General features: G+C 51.7%; 1 protein-coding gene across 2 annotated transcripts in view; it reads left to right on the plus strand.

Annotated features, from left to right (window-relative positions):
* CPPED1 (calcineurin like phosphoesterase domain containing 1) overlaps positions 1 to 18,522 on the plus strand; it is a 49,972-nt gene extending 31,450 nt beyond the window's left edge. The window contains exons 3-4 of one of the 2 annotated variants that reach the window (XM_040973309.1): positions 5,882 to 6,304; positions 18,113 to 18,522. In XM_040973309.1, the coding sequence (XP_040829243.1) occupies positions 5,882 to 6,304; positions 18,113 to 18,342 (653 nt within the window). In that variant the 3' untranslated portion in view covers positions 18,343 to 18,522. The remainder of the gene's footprint in view (positions 1 to 5,881; positions 6,305 to 18,112) is intronic. The other variant, XM_040973310.1, reaches the window with a different exon arrangement.
* Positions 18,523 to 18,733: the final 211 nt, after the last annotated feature.

Raw genomic sequence — 18,733 nt, forward strand, 5'->3', positions numbered from 1 at the left:
TGCTGTGGCTCCCCCCTCTGAGCTCATTACCACCGTGTTTTATTCTCCCCGCAGTCTCTGCTGATTCCCGTTTTGGTTCTGGGAGACACTTTCCTCTCCTCGCTGCTTGCTGGGCTGAGGGGTGCAGCACTTAGAGAAAAAGATGCCGTGTGATGGAGCTGCTTGCCGTGGCGGGCAAGAGGGGCTGAGTGCCCAGGGGCCACCCCGGGCCTCATCCTTGGACTGCCAGGTGGGCTCCCAAGGTCTGGCTTCCAGCAGCTCCAAGCTGTGCTGGTGCCTTCGCCCTTGAACTGGCTGTCACCACAGGTGTCACTGAGTAGGGGTGGCTAGGGAGGAAGGCTCTGGGATACCCACAGAATTGGGGTTTTTTTCCCTTTTCATTTTTTTTTCTTTATTGTTGCTTACATTGTATTATGTAGTACAGTTTTATAGGCGCTGGGGATTCCCCCCACCCCTCCCATACCTTTTCATTTTTTTTTAAACTTGTTGAAAATTGAGCTTTGCCCTAGAAAAGAATAGTGCAAGCCACTTGAATATGTGAATATTTTCCCTGCCACACTCCACAGGCAGCCTGGAGCCCCCAACTCTGACAGCAGTCTCCTCTCACTGCGATGTGGTTGTGCCTGACCCTGAACCTCGCAGAAGCAGAATCCTGCAGGACGTCTGAGGCCCCTCCAGCATCACACAGAGTTCATTCTCCCTGCCCCTGGCCCCACAGAACCCACAAGACCAGGCCGGGTAGGGCCTTGCTCATTGACACAGCGGCAGTGTAAGGAGAGAGCCCAGCCACCCAGTTCACCAGGGGGAACCTGCCGTATTTTAGAGTACAGCAGCGGGCTGGTCAGGGGGTAGAGACTCAAGTAAAGTACTTCTCTCAGTGCCTGGGACACAGGGCGAATAACGTGAGAGACAGCTGGCACTATACGTACCATTCACTCCCCCTGAGTGACCTTCCAGCCCACCCAGAGGAGTCACTTGCTTCCCTCAGTCAAACCTGTGGGGCTGACCTCCCTCTTTCCTCGGGGCCTGAAGGCTGTTCCTGGCCCTCATCTTCCTCTTCCCCGCGGCTCTGTGCTTAGGGACATCCCATCCTAATTCCACTCATCTAGCATGTGCTCTCCTATTAATGCAACAAACAGATAACCACGTAATTATATCTTTACCAACCCACTAATCAAACACACTCGATATACTTATTATTCTGCATAACACATTTCTCTCCCCTTGTATATTAAATTCCCTGACGATCATTGCTACCTACGGGTATAAATAGTGGGTAGGTTGCCATGCTAGCTGATAAGAGCGGCTTCAAAAGAAAAAAAAAAAGAGAGAAATACATGGAATCTGGCAATAATAATGGAAACCCGAAATATTTTGCTGGGAAGGAAAGCGGTGCAGCTAATGTAGCCCTCATGTGGCTGAAATAGCTCAGTCACCTGTCTGCATTGTGTGTTAATTAGGGGTGTGTGTGTGTGTGGTGGGGAGTAAGCCTGACCTCTGACCAGCATCCACACTGTTACTTCTGCGACATCCCAGCAGCAAGCATAGAGACAGACTTGTGCACTCTGTGCATTTGTAAGGAAAAACCTTCCACTGGAGAATACAGTTATATGATCCTGGTGTCTTTGCCTGTTTTACTACTGCTGCATGTTGGGGATGGCGGGGAGATCATTTATAAAGTGACAACCGTTACTAGTCGATGAATCCCTATTAGCATTATACTTTGTGCAGAGTTCGGATGACTTCAGAGACTGTGAACCCCAACTCCCCACAAGCCTGCAGCGCCTAAGCAGCAGTGGCTTTGCCATCCAGGGTCTCCCTTACAGTTCGTGTGGCCTTGGGGTGGCGATGGCGAGAATGCTCAGGTGATGTGGACAGCAAACGCTTACCCAGCATCTGAAACTCACTCACTGTGCAAAGATGAATGGTGGTACTGAGCCTTGGAGGGCCATTTGTCCTTTTCTTGTCTCTACTTCACGGTTCCTCGGCATACGCTGCCTTAGGGACCAGTGGGATTGCCCTTCCTCCTCTGCCCCTGACAGCTTGGGCATGAACGTCATGGGGCACAGGATGTGATCGCCGGGCACCCTGCCCTGAACACAGAACATGGGTCCTCATGACTTCTTATTGGGACAGCTGACAACCTCACTTTGATCACCTGTCTAAAGTTCCTGTCTGAACACTCAGCATCCTGAGGCCCTGGGAGTTAGGACTGTGAGCTGAGATGTGGGGGAGAGAGAAGTCAGCTCTTAGCTGGGATATCCTCCACCCAGCGCAGCTGCACAGACTGCCAGAACTCAAGACCCAGTGTTCACGGCCGAGCGCTGGGCCCCTGCTCTGTTAGGGAAGAGGCTCTGAAGCAAATGACAGCATGTGAGTGCATGTATACGTGTGCCTGGGTAGTTGCACATGTATGTTGCATCTATGCATGTGTTTATATGCGTGTGTGTCCATCTATGGCTGCACACGTGTGCATAGGCAGATTGCATATGTGTATTGTATCTGTACATGTATTTATGCATGTGTGTGCACACGTGTGCCCGGCTGCATGTGCACTTGAGTAGAACTTGGGTGGCAGCTGGGTGAAGGAGCTGTCAGCCCTGCTGCTCTTCTCAGACAATGGGGAGCTGCTGAGGAGGAGTTCAGGGACTGCCCTGCTGATGACCCACAACTAGAATCAGGATGAGAGCTGCGTGTCTCTGTTCTGGCCCCATGTCTTCTGATAATTTCCGCACTTGGCCATTCCTAGATTATACCACATTTACCTTCAGCCCCAAGCAGCTTCACTGTGCAATGAAACCACTGTTGGAGCCTGGCCTTGGGGGCAGTGGGGGACCGGGTGTTAGGAATTACAGATAGAAAGAGTCCAGGAGTTGGAGCAGCTGAGCAGCTGGAGCGGTACTACCTCTTCCCTGTCCCACACTGTCCTTCATCTGCCTGCCTCCCACGTAGTCTGCAGGTTACGACTGGGCCGTATCAATTGGGTTTTCTTTTCGCCACTAGTGGCAGTGACCCAGGAAGGCCACGCTCTGCCCTCCCCCCTCCCAACCCACCGACTGAGCGAAAGGCCCTGTAGGTGGCCCAGCATATCACCCGCTTGTCCCTCTGCTTCCTAACTGGCCATGCTGCTTCATTCACTTCTTCCAGCAGCGGTGGGGTGTTGTCATCATCCCTTTTCCTGCGAGTTCCCCACCCACAGGGAGAAGGGATTAACAGGGTCCGATTTCCCGCCTGTTTGCCACAGAGAAGGCGCGTGTGCTTGTTCTTATTGGGGAAAAAAAAAATCCTGCCTACTAACCCAGCACATGCGTTCCTCACGCTGTTGAAATCTATTTGCAGTGTCTGTTATTTAGACACCCTCCATAGGGGAGAGGAAATATTTTGATGGTCTCGGAGATGGAGGGTTGTTTTCCCAGCAGTTTGCCAGGGGAAGTTTGCCATCTTTGCGTGTTGCTGGCTGTGGCAGGGCTGGGGAGGAGAGAACATGAAGGCACCGGCTCGCTGCTGTTTGCTGTTCTTGTCCTGTTCTGCCCTTCCCACGAGGGGCTTCAGAGTCCAGCTGCTTCACAGTGGCTTCCTTCTTTATGCCCCCTCCCACCCAGAGAGGAAAAGCAAATGTGTGGGATCGTGATGGTTTGCACTTTGCAGGTAGGTGCCACATTCTTTAAGTGAAGCATAATGGATATTTTCCCTTCAGCAGGTGGAGTCCCCACCTGGAAGAGGGATGGGAGAGAAAACAGCAATGAAGTAGACACCTGTGCTCTTGGAATTGAACTAAGCCACCTTGGCTCACAGCAGTCGCTACGTTGTAGCACATTAAAGTCCCAGCAGAGGCTTCATGGCCGGGAGTTCACCTCTTCCTCCACGTCTGACCACTTCCTGTTAAATGTCATGGCAGTGTCCCAGTAATAGCCATCCTGGGCCCATGGCAGTGTGACTCACTACTGTCCCATGGTGCCAAGAGCTCAACTCAGGCAGTGGGCAGGAATGGGGGGGCACAGGAAGGAGGGAAGGAGGAAAATAAGAACAAAGGGAGAAATGGAGCCCCTTACTTCATTTCCATTTCCCAGATGACCCAGAGTTCACAGTTCCCCCTGAATCTTTAGAGTTTTCTCTGTAAAACGCGGATCTGTATGACGTTTTAAAAATGTGTATGTGGGGGTGATGCAGTCGCTCAACAGACCAATCCTTTACCTTCAGTGCCAGCATCCCATATGGGCACTTGTTTTTAGTCCCAGCTACTCTACTTTTGAACCAGCTCCCTGCTTATGGGCTGGGAAGGCAGTGGAGGATGGCCCAGGTGCTTGGGACCCTGCACCCCTATGCAAGACCCAGAGAAAGCTCCCACTGCTGGTTTCGGATTGACTCAGCTCCAGCCATTTGGGGAGTGAATCAAGTGATGAAGGATGTGTGTGTGTTTGTGTGTCTCCCCACCCCTTCTTCTCTCTGTAAATTTGCCTTTCAAATAGAAATAAATAAAATTTTTTGAAAAGGTTTATTAATTTTTATTGGAAAGTCAGATATACAGAGAGGAGGAGAGACTGAGAGGAAGAGAAACAGAGAAGAAGATCTGTCCGATGATTCCCTCTCCAAGTGACTGCAACGGCCGGAGCTGAGCCAACCCAAAGCCAGGAACCAGGAGCTTCCTCCAGGTCTCCCATACAGGTGCAGGGTCCCAAAGCTTTGGGCCATCCTCGACTGCTTTCCCAGGCCACAAGCAGGGAGCTGGATAGGAAGTGGGGCTGCTGGGATTAGAACTGGTGCCCATATGGGATCCCGGTGTGTTCAAGACGAGGACTTTAGCTGCTGAGCTTTCGCACTGGACCCAGAAATAAGTTTTAATAAATAAAAATATGTATATGATTTTACTCCTTTACACCATGCATTTCTAACCTAATGTATATTGAAGATCTTTGTGTGGCATCCACATGGCTCGTATCTTTCTTTTTCATTGGCTTATTTTATCAGGATCAAATTTTAAGCAAGCCATTTGTCAGCAGTGTGCAGTGACTGTGAACTCTGAAGGCCCCTGGCGAAGTGGCAGAAAGTCACTGATGTAAACTGGACCAGCTGCAGGGTGGGAGGGCTCCACATGCGATGACAGTAGGGGTCTCTCCCAGACCCTCTGACGCCGATTGGGACCGAAGGTCTAAGGTCGCCAGGCTGAGTCTGAAGCAGTGAAACCCTGGGCGTCTTAGGGGCCAACAGTGAGGGCTCCGTCCTCACAGCTGTGCGGGGACTGCAGGGCGCCTGGCACTGGCAGAGCTCTGAAGGAAAGCTCTCTGAGCCATGGCCTGCATCATCTCACTTGTGAAATGGTTCTACACCTTCGGTCTGTGTCTTTCCCTTGGCATGCCAGTTCTTAAGGCCCTAGCATCAAGACGTGGAGTCCCTGGGGACTCTGCTGCACTCTGGACCTTTCCTCGGCCATGGTTATCAGGCATGACGCACTTGCCCATTGGTGCAGCTGTTCAGTGCCTGAGGACTCTCTCTGCCAGCAAGGCCCATGTTGGATAAACATTGACCTGGGACTCTCGTGCAAAACCACGTCTGTCTGTCATGGGGGTGCACATGATGGAGCACTGAGATGGGGAGGAAAGTCAGTGCCATCTCTGTCGAGTACTGAGGGATGAGATAGAGAAATGAAGTTCCAGTGACACCCTGTATCAGGTCTGACCCCGCCCCTGCTGTCACTTAGCCACATGGGGCACTTGACAGTCAAGGCATCCTGGGAAGAACTCAGAGCGACACCTTGCTCATCTTGCAGTTTGCATGGGCCCAGTCCAGTGGGCTTCTAGATTCTTCCAAGCCTGCATTTCACATGAGCGAGCCCATGACCTACTTCTGTGCATCTCACCAACCACCACCCTCACTCTTGCAGGCACACCCTGGCGGAAGGAACAGACGCGGGACCTGCAGCGGGTGCTTGGCGAGGTGAACAGGGACATCCCGCTGGTCTTTGTCAGTGGCAACCACGACCTGGGCAATGTGCCCACGGCCGAGACCGTCGAGGAGTACCGCAGCACCTGGGGAGACGACTACTTCAGCTTCTGGGTCGGGGGCGTCCTGTTCCTGGTGCTTAACTCCCAGTTCCTGTTTGACGCGTCACAGTGCCCCGCCCTGAAGCAGGCACAGGACCAGTGGCTGGAGCAGCAGCTGAGCCTTGCCAGGCAGCGAAGGTGCCGCCACGCCATCGTCTTCCAGCACATTCCACTCTTCCTGCAGAGTGTGGATGAGGACGATGACTACTTCAACCTCACCAAGCACGTGCGCCAGGAGATGGCTGACAAGTTCATTGAAGCAGGTACTGTGCCACGGGTGTTGGCACAGATTGTGATCTGGAGAGGGGGCTACAGATCAGCCAGGGTGGCGGTTGGGGGCTAACAGGACACTGCTTGGTCCATTGTCCAGGTCAGGCTTGCCTTGGTAGCCCAGGATGTTCTTGCTGGCTCGGTCCTAGGGCAGACGTGGCATCCCATGGAGGAGACACACCCCCATAACTGTTCCTATTACTGTGGTCCCTCTCTGTCCTTACTAAGCAGCCAGGACTTGGCCACGTGGCCTCCACCCCAATACCCTAATCCAGTCGGTTCACTCCCCGTCTCTTAGCACCATTGCTGGGTGATATTTCCTGCGCCATCAACCTCCCTTTCGTTAACTTGGGAGTCAGAGGGTGGAGGGCAGACATTCTTAGCAAGGAGAGAGGATTGCACTTTGACTGGTACTGGCTTATTTTTCTTTCTTTTTAAGAATTACTTCTTTATTTGCCAAGTCAAATTTAGAAAGCATGTCTTCCATCCGCTGGTTCATATCCCAAATGGCCATGATGGATGGGTCTAGAAACCAGGCCAAAACCAGGACTCTGGAATTCTATCTGGGTCTCCCACATCAGTGCAGGGTCCCACGTGCTTGGACCATCCTCTGCTTGTTTCCCAGGCACATTCACAGGGAGCTGGAACAAGAGTGGTGTATCTAGGACTTGAAGCAGCACTCCTATGGAATGCTGGTGTCACAGGTAGTGGTTTGGCCCCACCGTACCCTGAGCCCACCCCTGGAACTGGGTTCTGCTCCCAGCCTTAGCCTCAGAAATAACCATGGCAGCTGTAGCTGCCTTGTATGGTGGTGGCAAGGATCATACTGAGAACACATCCAGCCCACTGAGTGCTGAACATGTGACAGTCGTCATTGTGGACCATGGGCATCCTGTCGGGCCAGGGTACACCTGCATGTGGCCGTGTGCACTCAGGAAAGGGAAGGAAGCCATGGACAGGGGAAGCCTGCCAATATTATCCAAATGTGAGCCATTGGATGTGGCTGCAGTGGGTGGCTCCTACAGACCCAGTCGGCTTCCTTCCAGTGAGAATAGTTCAGTTTTTTCCAAGCTGGGGGAGAAAAATTCATTGAGTTGGATGTTAGTTACTACAAAGTCTAAACTGATTGTGCCATAGGACACCACAAACCTGCATCCATCCACTCATCCAGCAAACAGCAAGTGAGTCAGTGACATCAAGTGGGAGAAGAAGGGAGGTGCTCACAGCAAAGTGCGGAACTGGGAGCCCAGCAGCCATCGCTTAGTTCCTGAGTGCCCCGAGGAGTTGGGGTGAAGGTTACCATAGACTGGGGGCAAGAGATGCATGACTGGATGATGAGCAAGAGTCTGGTCAGCCCATGTGCCTGTGGTCACCGCTGATTGGTCAGCAGCAATGTATTCTTTGGGGAATTTTGAGGATGACATGGAGGGTTTAGACAGCCAGGTGTTAGCTTACATCTTGCTCAGGGTCTGCACTTCCGGGGGAGCAAAAAAATCCATAGAGATTGAACACAAAGATGTAATTTATAATTTGTAAATGATCATTGTAATGGCTGTTTGGACCAGGGAACCTGGAAGGCCAACCACATGCCCCCTGCAGTCCATGAGCTGAGGGTACCAAGTGGTCGATAAATAGTCCTAACAGCCAGGCCAGGAGGGAGGCTGGCAGAGCATGGAAGACATCCGATGTTGTTAGTAACTGTAGGAGGCAGGGTACCCCAGTGTGAGAGTGACAGACCCCAGCTTCCGACGGTGAGCCTGCACAGCAGAGGCTCCCACACCTCATTCCTGCCCCCGGAGGCACCTCTCCCTGGTCTGTCTGGAGACTGTGCCATCTGGCTGACTCCCCAAAGCACCCTCAGCTCCCCAGGGTTCCAGCTCAGAAGCAGCCATTGCGGCTCTCTTCTTGGCTCAGGTCCCACTTCTCAGACCCTCCCAGGGCGTCCCTGGACCAGACACTGCTGAGATTGAGATTTATTTGTTTATTATTACAGAAGATAGGGTTAGAGGCAGCCTGACCTAACAGCAAGTATTCAGGAGAGAGAGAGAGATCCCCACTGCCATGCCTTACTCTGCATCATCCTTAGTGTCTGCCTTGGCTTGTGAGAAACATGGTGGGCTCCTGTGTGGTCTTGAGACATGGGCAGAGTGTGCCATTATTGGAGACATTTTACCACCTGTCCCGAAGAGATGGAGCTGGAAAAATGTCTTTTAGGGCCTTAGAGAATACCACACCATGCCTTGTGCAAGGGTGGAAGACTGCTCCAGTGACCTGGAGACACTGCCACACCTGCATTTCCACGGAAGTGACTTTGTAACAGCAGAGGTGAAGTGAAGCAAGTGCTGTCTCCATCAGCCACCTCCCTGAGCCCCCTGGAGTTCTGATGTCCCTCCCAGGACAGGATGCACAGACCCAAGAGCCCCTTCAGTTAGGAGACTCAGCAAGGGAAACCTGCTGGACACCTGTCACTCCCCGAGGACAGCATCGTACATGGGCCATCAGGCCTGCAGCCTGCAAGCCGGGTTCCAGAGCCTTTGGGCACCTGCAGAGCCAGACAGTGTCTCCCAGGTGAACCACAGCTACCCACAAGGCCACTTGTTCATCTGAGCCTGACTGCAGCCCTCCCCACAGCCCAGCAGTCTCATCCTGTCAGCAGAGCTCTTTGGAAGCCAAAGGACAATTGGGATGTGGCTTGGTAAGCATGAGGCAGCATAGAGGGCTGGCTTTCCTGTTACAGGCTGAACGGCCTTAGGTGCTGGGATCCTATGCTCCTGTCTCCAGAAAAGGCCTCCTGGCCAAGGGACCCAGTCATTTCACATCCTTTTCATCTCCCTCTTCGACATCCCGAAGCCACTGTTGTTGCATTGTCTGGGGTTGAGCAGCAGCTTAGAGCCAGGCTCCCTGCTCCCCTCTCGTCCAAGCCAGTGCATTCTCTGCCCAGTAGACCGTGGTGCTGCATAGCCGGAACCCTCCTGAGACTCCCCCTGATCTTCACCAGGCTGCCCGCTGCCCTTTTCAGAAGTCTCCGGCCTCCATGGCCCCACTCAGCCATGCCCTCTGCTCTAAGAGCTTCTGAGTGAGAAGCCTTTCCTGCTGCCCCAGGTTCTTCCTCACCTTCCCATGATCCCAGCAGACCTGGAAGTGGTGGTTTGCCTGAACCCAGCCCTAGGCCATGGGCTGCCAGAACCAGGCCTATGTTACACTCGTCCCTGCATTCCGGCAGCCAGCCCAGCTGCTGCTCTGAGTGAGGGCCTGTCACATGAGTGTCTATACAGCAAACAGGGGAACAGAGTCCAGGACTCCAGCCCCTGCCCGCAGGCCGATTGGCATAGATCTCCTCTTCCTGTAGCACCCAGTGCGTGCCACGCACAGGGCAGAGTCAGTCCAGTTGTGACGGAGTGCTTGGCCGTGCCCCTCCAGGCTCCTCCGTCTGTGTCCTCAGGGCCCCGTAAAGCCAACTGGTGCATCTCTGCTGCGATCCACCTGCTGGCTTTCTAGACTCACCCAGCAGAGTGAGCCCTTCTTCATCCCCCAGGCTCCACCTTTAAGGAATTGCAAGGTGAAAGGGCCTCTTCTGGGCTGCTGGCCTAACATCTTCACTTGTGGTCCTGGTTCCCCCATCAGCTGTAGGCTTCCCAAACCTAGCTCTCTGCTTAATGACCTTAAAGCACTGTCAGAAGGACATGGAATCTAGAGTTGGACATGAGCTGCTGGCCGGGGAAGCCCTGGCAGGAGCTTGCTCGTGGAGGACACCCCATTACTCTGAAATGCACAGCAGGATGGGGCTGAAGTTGGGATCATTTTTGCAAAACCAGGAAAGTCCAGCTAAGAGTCTGTAAAACTCATAGACTGAAAAACATCAGAGAAATTGTGGGTGATGACAGCTGACCGTATTTACCGTGGCCTCCAGCCCTTCGCCCTCCCCACGCAGTATTATCCCTAAAAGCTATTTTCAGTTTCATTCATCTCCTTGTGCCGCAGTGCCAGTCCTCAAAAACATGTGTCAAAAGCTCATCAGAATATCAGGGCAGCTTTTAATTACGATAATTGTGTTGTTACAAAATATCCTTTCACCGCCGAGCGGCCCTCCCTCCCAGAACCCGCTGCTGTGGAGGTGCAAGCCCTGCCTCCTTCCGGCAGGTTCCGTGAAGGATCCTGAATCATCGTGTGGGAGGCATAAACGATGTAATAACAAGCATCGACAATCATCACCCATTGTTGCCTTAATTCTCCTAAGTGGGGGATGAGGTAATGAGAAGGGCCGCCACCTGTGCAGGGAGGTGCTGTATGAATGGAGACCCAGCAGCTTCCCAGCTCGGGTCTCTGTACAGGTGGTAGCATCCTGTTTCCTATTCTGAAGTTCAGCAAACAGTCCCTCTTTGTGCAATCAAAAAAAAAAAATGTGGTCAGTACCCAGCACCGGTAAACCAACGGCAGGGCGAGATAGATTCCCAGATGTGCAGCAGCAGCACCTGCTGCTTTCCCGTCCCTTCACGCTGCCTGGGGAACATCTGTGTCTTCCCTTCAGTGGGATGCTGCAATTGGTTTTCTCTGTAACTCACCTGATACCCCTGGTGGAGTTGTGGACGCACAGAGCAGATAAGAAAATCTTGACTAAACACAGACCTTGTCCCAATCCTGCTGCCCCCAGGAAACGTGGCCTAGTTCACATGGATTCCAATAGAAAAACCCCATCTTAAAAGAACCAAAGCCTGAGTCTTGAACCAATCATATTTCCCTCAATAGCTTCATACTTTTTTTTTCTTTTTCTCTTTTTTCTATTTCCAATAAGTTGACCTTTCCTGTAAAAGCGAATGAGGAATTTCACAGAATGGTTTCATCTGTAGCATTTCTGCACTTTTGAAAAAAACAAGGGAAAGAAGAAGAGGGGCTGAACAGTCAGAGACGGTGGCCTCCCATATGGGCACCAGTTCCAGTCCTGGCTGCTCCACTTCTAACCCAGCTCCCTGCTAACATAGCTGGGTAGCAGCAGGAGATGGCTCAGATGCTCATGACTTTGGCTGCCATGTAGGAGACTGGATGGAGTTCCAGGTTCCTGGCTGAGGAAGCAGTTGGTAACCTCATGGGGTTGGCATGGAATGCCTGGCGCCACCTCTGGCACAAGGGAAATATGTGAGAAATAGACATCTAGGTTCCATGTCTGTGGCTCTGAACCGGACTGAGACCCCCATGATGAGTAAGCCTGTTCTGTCCTCTCACTAGAAAGGTGCCCATCAGCCCTTTGTGAGGTAGAGAGAGCTGTCCTGGCAGGGCAGGTGCATCTGCCTGGTGGCCAGGCCAGCAGCGTGCCAGCCTCACTTTGCCATGTGTAATGAAAGAAGGGAGAATTACCCACCCTGTGTGCCGTGTAAACCCCAAGATGTGAGGCTGCTGGGTTCCTTCTGGCTGTCCCCTGGGGCACACAGGAGGTGGCCAAGTGACGCAGGATCCTTGTAGTTTTGCAAAGGGGTGAGGGTGTTCATGGACCAAGGATGGGGAACCTTTTTGCAACCCAGGGCTATTTGAATATTTAGAACATCATTCACAGGCTTACAAAATTATAATCTTAAAAATGAGCCTGCTCTAGGTGGTTTGAATTTGGAGTCGCACCTGTAGTTGTCTTGGCAAGGGCCAGACCACCTGATTTCACAGCCTTTACACAGCCCACCAGCCAGACACTCCTTACGCCTAATTCAAAAGGTAGGGAAGCCCTGAACTAGGTGAAAACCTCCCAGAGAGCTTAGTGATTGAATTTGATTCTTCTTTTAGATTTGAAAACACAGACCACACCAGCCAATACGGTAGCAAAGTAGGAGCTTCCTCTGTAGGGAGCTAGACCAGAAGTGGAGCATCCAGGACTCCAGCTGATGCCCTTATATGCTGGCCACTTCAGGAAATGGCTTTGTGTGCTCCACCACAACTCTGGCCTCAGTAGCAGTCATGTTTCAGCAAGGTCTGTTTGATGTGCCTTTTGAAAAGATTTTTTGTTTGTTTGTTTTAACATGGCTTCTAGTGAAAACTCAGCCCTTTCCATCAGCATCTATAGTGTCTTGGGAGGCCCCATCAGCTCATAGGATTTTACCTGCTCTAATTTGTCTTCCAAGACTTGGCTTTGAATTCATTTTCCCCAGGTCTGGCCCATTTTATGTTTCAATCAATTCACCCATAAAGCATCGCATCATTTGATGTCTTTTCTCATTCACCGTAAATCTAGTTAAAAGACCAACTGCCGAAGCTACATCTGGTGTGAAGCAATGGGCCTGTTTCTCACTTTGGAGGTATCCCTCACAGTTGGGCTAATTAAAGTGAAAATCAAGTCCTGATGGTAAATATTTACTAATTGGGAATCTGGCATGTGTGAGTGGGTGCTGCTGGTTGCTGAAGAGAAGTCCACATTCGTTCACTTGACAGACAGCCGGGGGGCCCTGTGCTGGAGACCCCAGGACTGCCCAATACAGGCAAGCCTGCCTTCCCTGGACCTGCAGCTCACACTGAAACTTACAGCTAACTGTTATGAAAGCCCAGACTTACATGTCCTGCAGGGGGCTATGGGCGTGGGGTGCAGCAACATCCGTGTGGATGAAGTCCAAACAGCCTGTCTTCTCTTTTCCAGGTCAGGTTTTTTAAAATAGCAGTTAGAGTCACACTGAAATTAAGCGAGAGGTTCCCGTGTGAAATCCCAGCATCCCTGGTGTCTTGGTCCACTTTCTGTTGCCGTCCGCGAATGGCACAGCCTGAGTCATTTGTCAGGAATTAGGAGTAGAGGCTGTTCCTCGCCACCATTGAAGCTTGGGAGGTTTCAGACGGATGAGGATCCTGTCGGTGGGGACTCTGTGCAAGGTTGGGAGGCAGCTCAGGGCACAGTGTAGTGAGACAGAGCACCTGTATGTGCTCAGGTGTGCATCTTGTGTGTGTATGTGCACACGTAATGCCTCCTCCCAGCATCACGCCTCTTCAGTGTGTCACCTGTCGCCCACTCCTTACCATTTTCTCATCATTGCAGTCACCTTTATGTTGCTGAGAGTGTCATAAGAGCATTTGGGAAGCATAGGATGATGCCACACAAAGCATCATCTCATATCATTACAAGCATCCCCAGTCCGTGGCTGTATTGGACTGCGTGGACATACCATGTTCATTGAACTCTTGCCATCGTCAGACACCCTGGGTTTCATAAATACTCCTGTCCAGGGCTTCCCGGTACGCATACCGGTCTGACACTCCCAGTGAAAATGTTTGCACATGTTCAGACACGCAGAACTAGTCTTGGTGAAGGCAAACACAGCGGTGACTCATGTCTGTTAAAGACCTCGGCCTTCAGCTGGCTCCTGTCGTGGAGTGGGTGTTGTGCTTATGGTTATAGTCTTCTTTGCAAGTTGCAGCATCTGCAGCACACATTCTGTGCCTTTGAAATCCAGGAAGTCATGGGAGCTAGAGCAGAGGGCATATGCCCTCCAGGAGCTCAGAGCCTAGGGGATGCCCAGGTGGGACCATGGAAGTCCTGGACACCTCGTGCTGCAGGGAGGGTTTGAGTACCCAGGAGTTGTGAGTCACATAATCACGTACGGGCAGTCTTCCATGCCGGTCACATTCCGTGTTCCTTCCTCTGCTGCTCCTTCCCCTCTTCCTTTGTTCTCTTGTTTCTTTATCTTCCTCTGCTTAGTCCTTACAGTATAAACAACATTTATCTTTCTCTCTGTCTCCTATATTTGCCCTCTGGTCATCTATCCAATAAACTCAGCAGCCATGGCAGTCACCTGCTCTGTGCCTAGCCCATTTGTTTGCCTTCAGCCACAACTGTTTCCAAGAGAAAAAGAACTTGTCAGTGTGATTAATTCACCAACACACAAAAGCACTGTGGCCTGGTGTTCCTGTGTCCTATCTTCTGGTCAGGGTGATGAAGTATCCACTGCTGACCTTGTAGAGGCCGCTGACCCTCTAGGCGCATGTCTGGCCAGGCACTCAAAGAAAAGCTGAGAGCCTCCATGCAAAGGGGGAGATTTGGCTGTAATTGTAATAGTCCTTTCTTCAAAACTGTGAAAGCAGACCTTGTAAGATGTTAATATTTGTTCTCTCTGAGTGGTGGGGATATGAATGTTATGCCATTCTTTTGTATTCCTCTATATTTTTACTTTTTGTTAAGATATATTTATTTATTGGAAAGGCAGAGGCACAGAAAGGGGGAGAGAAAGAAGGATCTACCTGCTAGTGCGCTTCCCCAATGGCCACAACCAAAGGGGGTTGGGCCATGGGCCAGGCTGAATCCAGGAGCCAGACCAGCTCTCCCAGATAGCAGCAGGGCCCACGCCCTGGAGCCATCATCTGTCACCTTTCCTAGGAGGCAGGGAGCTGGCTTGGAAAACAGAACAGCTGGGATTGGAACTGATGCTCATAACAGAGCAGCTCACACAGGGTAGCCTAACCCACTGCACCGCTGTGTCTCTTAAAAGCCTGCCAGTGTGTCTTAGATGTCACCCAACATGAAAGCCAAGGATCATGAAGTGCAGGTCCATGACGATGGCCAGACCGGACAGGCAGAGGGAGTCACTAAGGGCAGGTGCTGAGCATTCAGTGCTTTGTGACCGAGAGGCAAGGCTGGGGAGACACAGGAAGCATCCCTACCTCTTGGAAGAAAAGGGACAATGGGCTTGTCGGTAACTGGCACTGGGGCTGGCTGCAAAGATGGGTCACTGCTGTGTGATGCTTGAGGAGAGCGGTTGTGGGCACCAGGAACTTCTTTCCGGGTCTCTCATGTAGCTGCAGGGTCCCAAGGACTTGAGCCATCCTTTGCTCCTTTCCCAGGGTGAAAGCAGAGAGCGGGATCAGAAGTGGGACAAGCTAGACCAGAATTGGCCCCAGGCTCAGGCTCTTAGCACCTCTTCTCTGCATTCACGCCCAGCCTTGCAGTTGCTTTGTCTCCTTTGTCCTTAAGAAGCACACCTCTTTCTTTACCGCCAAGGCAGAGTATAACTGATGATTGATAACACACTTTTCACTGTTATGGCTAGCAAGGTAAAGATGCATAATCTTTTTACGCGTGTCTACTCAGGCAGTAGAAATCAGACTGCTGCCCAATCAGAATTTGTTCATGCTCTCCAGGCCTGTGTCTGGAGTGCCAAGGCCTTAAGGATGTCAGTTTCTAATATCAGTATCCCACTGTGCTGCATCCCAGATTTCCTGATTGATTCAAACTAAGTTTCCAACATTCGAACAGTAAATTACACGGAGACAGCATCCCAGTCCTCTGATTGATTTGAGATGAATTTAAGACAAGATAGCTTAAAAATAGCATCTTCGTGTCTCCATGACTGGGACCCGAGGAGCTGGCCTGTGTTACCGTGGCTGCTGTCCTTGCTGGGAATTCTACCCAGCGGTCACTTAGGAGGTTGCGTGTCATCTCCTTCCAGTGGTCAGTAATGCAAAGACATTCTATGTAATACTCAGAGATCCTCACATGCACGGTGGCCCCATGTGGAAACGTCACCAGTCTTGCTAGGCCTGTCAGAGAGACCAGGATCGATGAATCCAGCATCATATCCACCAAGTGGCAAATGGATGATGCCCTCCCCAAAGCTGACAGGGAGACTCCCCTGCTCTTCTGTCCTCCACACCTGGACTGCAAGTGCAGCTTGGAGCAGAGCCTGCATGCGACATCTGGGGCCTGCTTCAGAGGAGGCAGCTGGCCCTGTCCTAGAGAAAGTCTCCTGTTTGCAGAGGGTGGGCTCTTCATCACATCCCTGACCCCCTGCTGCATGCTCTGTGTCCTGGGCATTGTCCCTGTTCACCTTACAGGTAAACCAATAAAAATGAAAGGCACCTAGGGACTCACGGTAGAGCAGTACCAAGCACACGAGGGACGAGGGTGTTGAAGAGCAGGTGCCCTGCCATCCAAGCCTGGCTGTTCACCCTGGCTGCCTGGCCTCCTAGCAGGGCTGGTGTGTCTGAAGTTTTTTTTTTTTTTTTCATTTGAAAGGCAAAGTTAAAGGGAGAGAGAAAACTTGTAGCCACTGGTCCACTCCCCAACTGAGGCTGGGCTAGCAGGAGCACTTCTGGCCCCGAGAACCCCTGTTGCCACCCTCTAGACAAGCTAGACTGCTGCTCAGGCACCAGCCCTGTGTGTAGGGTCCCGTTCCCCCAAACCCTGGCCAACACCTGTTAAATTACAGCATCCTAGTGGGTGGGAAATGGTATCATTGTGGTTTATCTCTAGGTAATACTTTTCTTTAAAAGGTAGAGAGGGAAAGAGAGATAGTATCCATCCACTCCCCAAATGGGCACAATGACTGTGCCAGGCTGAAGCTGGGAGCCTGGAACTCCATCCAGGTCTCCAGCATGAGTGGCAGGGACCCAAGCACTCAAGCTGTCTCCTAGCACATTCAAGCTGTCTTCCCAGCGCATTCTTAGGGAGCTGGATGGGAAGTGGAGCAGCTGGGACTTTGGACCAGCACCTAGACACACAACACAAAAGTCCTAAGTGGTGGCTTTACCTGCCCGTCAGACTCGGTTATACTTTTCATTCACCCATGTCCTCGTTGGTTAAAGTCCAGTCTAGAACTTACCCTATGAAATGAGGGGTGTCTTTATTTTAATCTCCCAACACTGTATCTTTTGTGTCTGCCCTCTCTAAATTTTCACTACCTGCTGTTTTCGTTCAGTGCATTGTTCTCATAAAATGTTTTCTTCATGGGCCTGAATTCTCTGTTCAGGACTTTGGATACCCTATGCAATGGCTTGTTTTAACTATTTCCCAGTGTTAGAGGAACTGGCCTCACCTACAGGGGAGTCATGCCCCTTGCCCAGCAGTTTGCCAGCTGTCCCACGTAGCGTGAGGTGTGTCCGTGGGTAGCAGCTGGAGTTAGGGCTATCTTTGTTCTTATTCTGCTCCTACTCTTTCTTGACAGGCTTTCTCCCTCTCCGGTGCTTTGGGTTCTGTCCACCACACCTCCGTCTAGGATCAGACCTTGTGATGGGAGGGTAGGGCCCCACAGTGACGCTGGGAAAACGTGTGTCTGTTCTTGCAGGCCAGCCTGGGTCTCTCCTTCCTTCTGGGCTCCTCAGGCCACCTCAGACACAGTAATCACTGTGCTTGGAGACAGCTCTGCCAGCTTGCTAGAGCCATCGTGAAATTTAAGGAAATTTTTTAGCAGTGACTTTTTTCTCTTGAATGCCATAAACTCACCATTAAATGACAGTCAGTCCTCTGTATGCCATCAACTGTGGCTCCAACATGTTTTTAATTGTGTCTGTACTTAACACGCACAGACTTTCTTCTTGTCATTATTGGCTGAACAAGGCAGCCCAACAGCTGTTGACACAGCCGCCCAGGAGGGCGTGCGTGAGTTCCATGCGGAAGAATTCCCACGGACTCCAAGGGACAACTGCAAAAGTAAACATACTAAACAAGCAAAAGGCTGCTGCTTTTCCGATATCTTCTGATTCCTAAGCTGCAGGACAGTTCCTGGTCTTCCCGATTGTGGCATCCGGGCAATGCACCAAGCAAATGGACCCCCACTTGCTTGCACGCTCTGTGTATGTGTGTCTGAAATAATAAAAAGTGTAAGTTTATTTGAGTGTAAAAAGTTCTTCAAGTCCCGGCTTTTTCCACTATACACCTTTTTCTGTGCATGTTGAAGACCTTTTCTATGAGTTACCCTTGGGACTATCCTAGTTGTCACACAGGATAGCAATCCTCATGGAATAGAAGAGTCTGTGATGTTTCACACAACTAGACAGCCAGGCCTCCATGTTACCCCAGGGGCAAATCCCCGGCCCCCTAATGCGTCTTTCCCTTCCCCCTGCAGGTATCAAAGCCGTGTTCGCAGGGCACTACCACAGGAATGCCGGCGGCACCTACCGCAGCCTCGACATGGTGGTGTCGTCTGCCATCGGCTGCCAGCTGGGCAAGGACACCCACGGGCTCCGAGTCGTGGTGGTCACTGCGGACAGCATCGTGCACCAGTACCGCAGCCTGGACCAGCTGAGTGAGGAAGGGATAGGGGATGAGCTCATGGCCTTGCTGCAGAAGAAATGACGGCCGCCAGGAGCCACTGTCTCCACACCCACTGCTCTGCACTTTGCCAGAATCACCAGCACCAGCAGGCCATTGCTGGAATGTAACAGCAGGCAGACGGGCAGGTTTGTCACTGCCTGTCCTCAGGGCATTATCCCTGGGGTTCTGTCACATTGAAAACATAACCCAGCAGCCACATGCTTAAAAAAAGTGATAGCAGGCGGTGCTGTGCCTGCGTGTTTGAATATAAGTCACCTACCGTTGTGCTTCTCCACTCAGCCTCAGTTTGCTTGCCACCTGCGACTATCCCACCTTGATATCCACAGGTGGCCCTGGATTATCTGCAAATGGATCGCCCCTAGTTGACAGCAGTGGTGGTCCCGATTCCGCGCATACAGGACAAAACCAAGGC

This window comes from Ochotona curzoniae, unplaced genomic scaffold (assembly GCF_017591425.1).
Source record: "Ochotona curzoniae isolate NIBS_2020 unplaced genomic scaffold, NIBS_Ocur_1.0 contig_2321, whole genome shotgun sequence".
Classification (NCBI taxonomy): Eukaryota; Metazoa; Chordata; class Mammalia; order Lagomorpha; family Ochotonidae; genus Ochotona; species Ochotona curzoniae.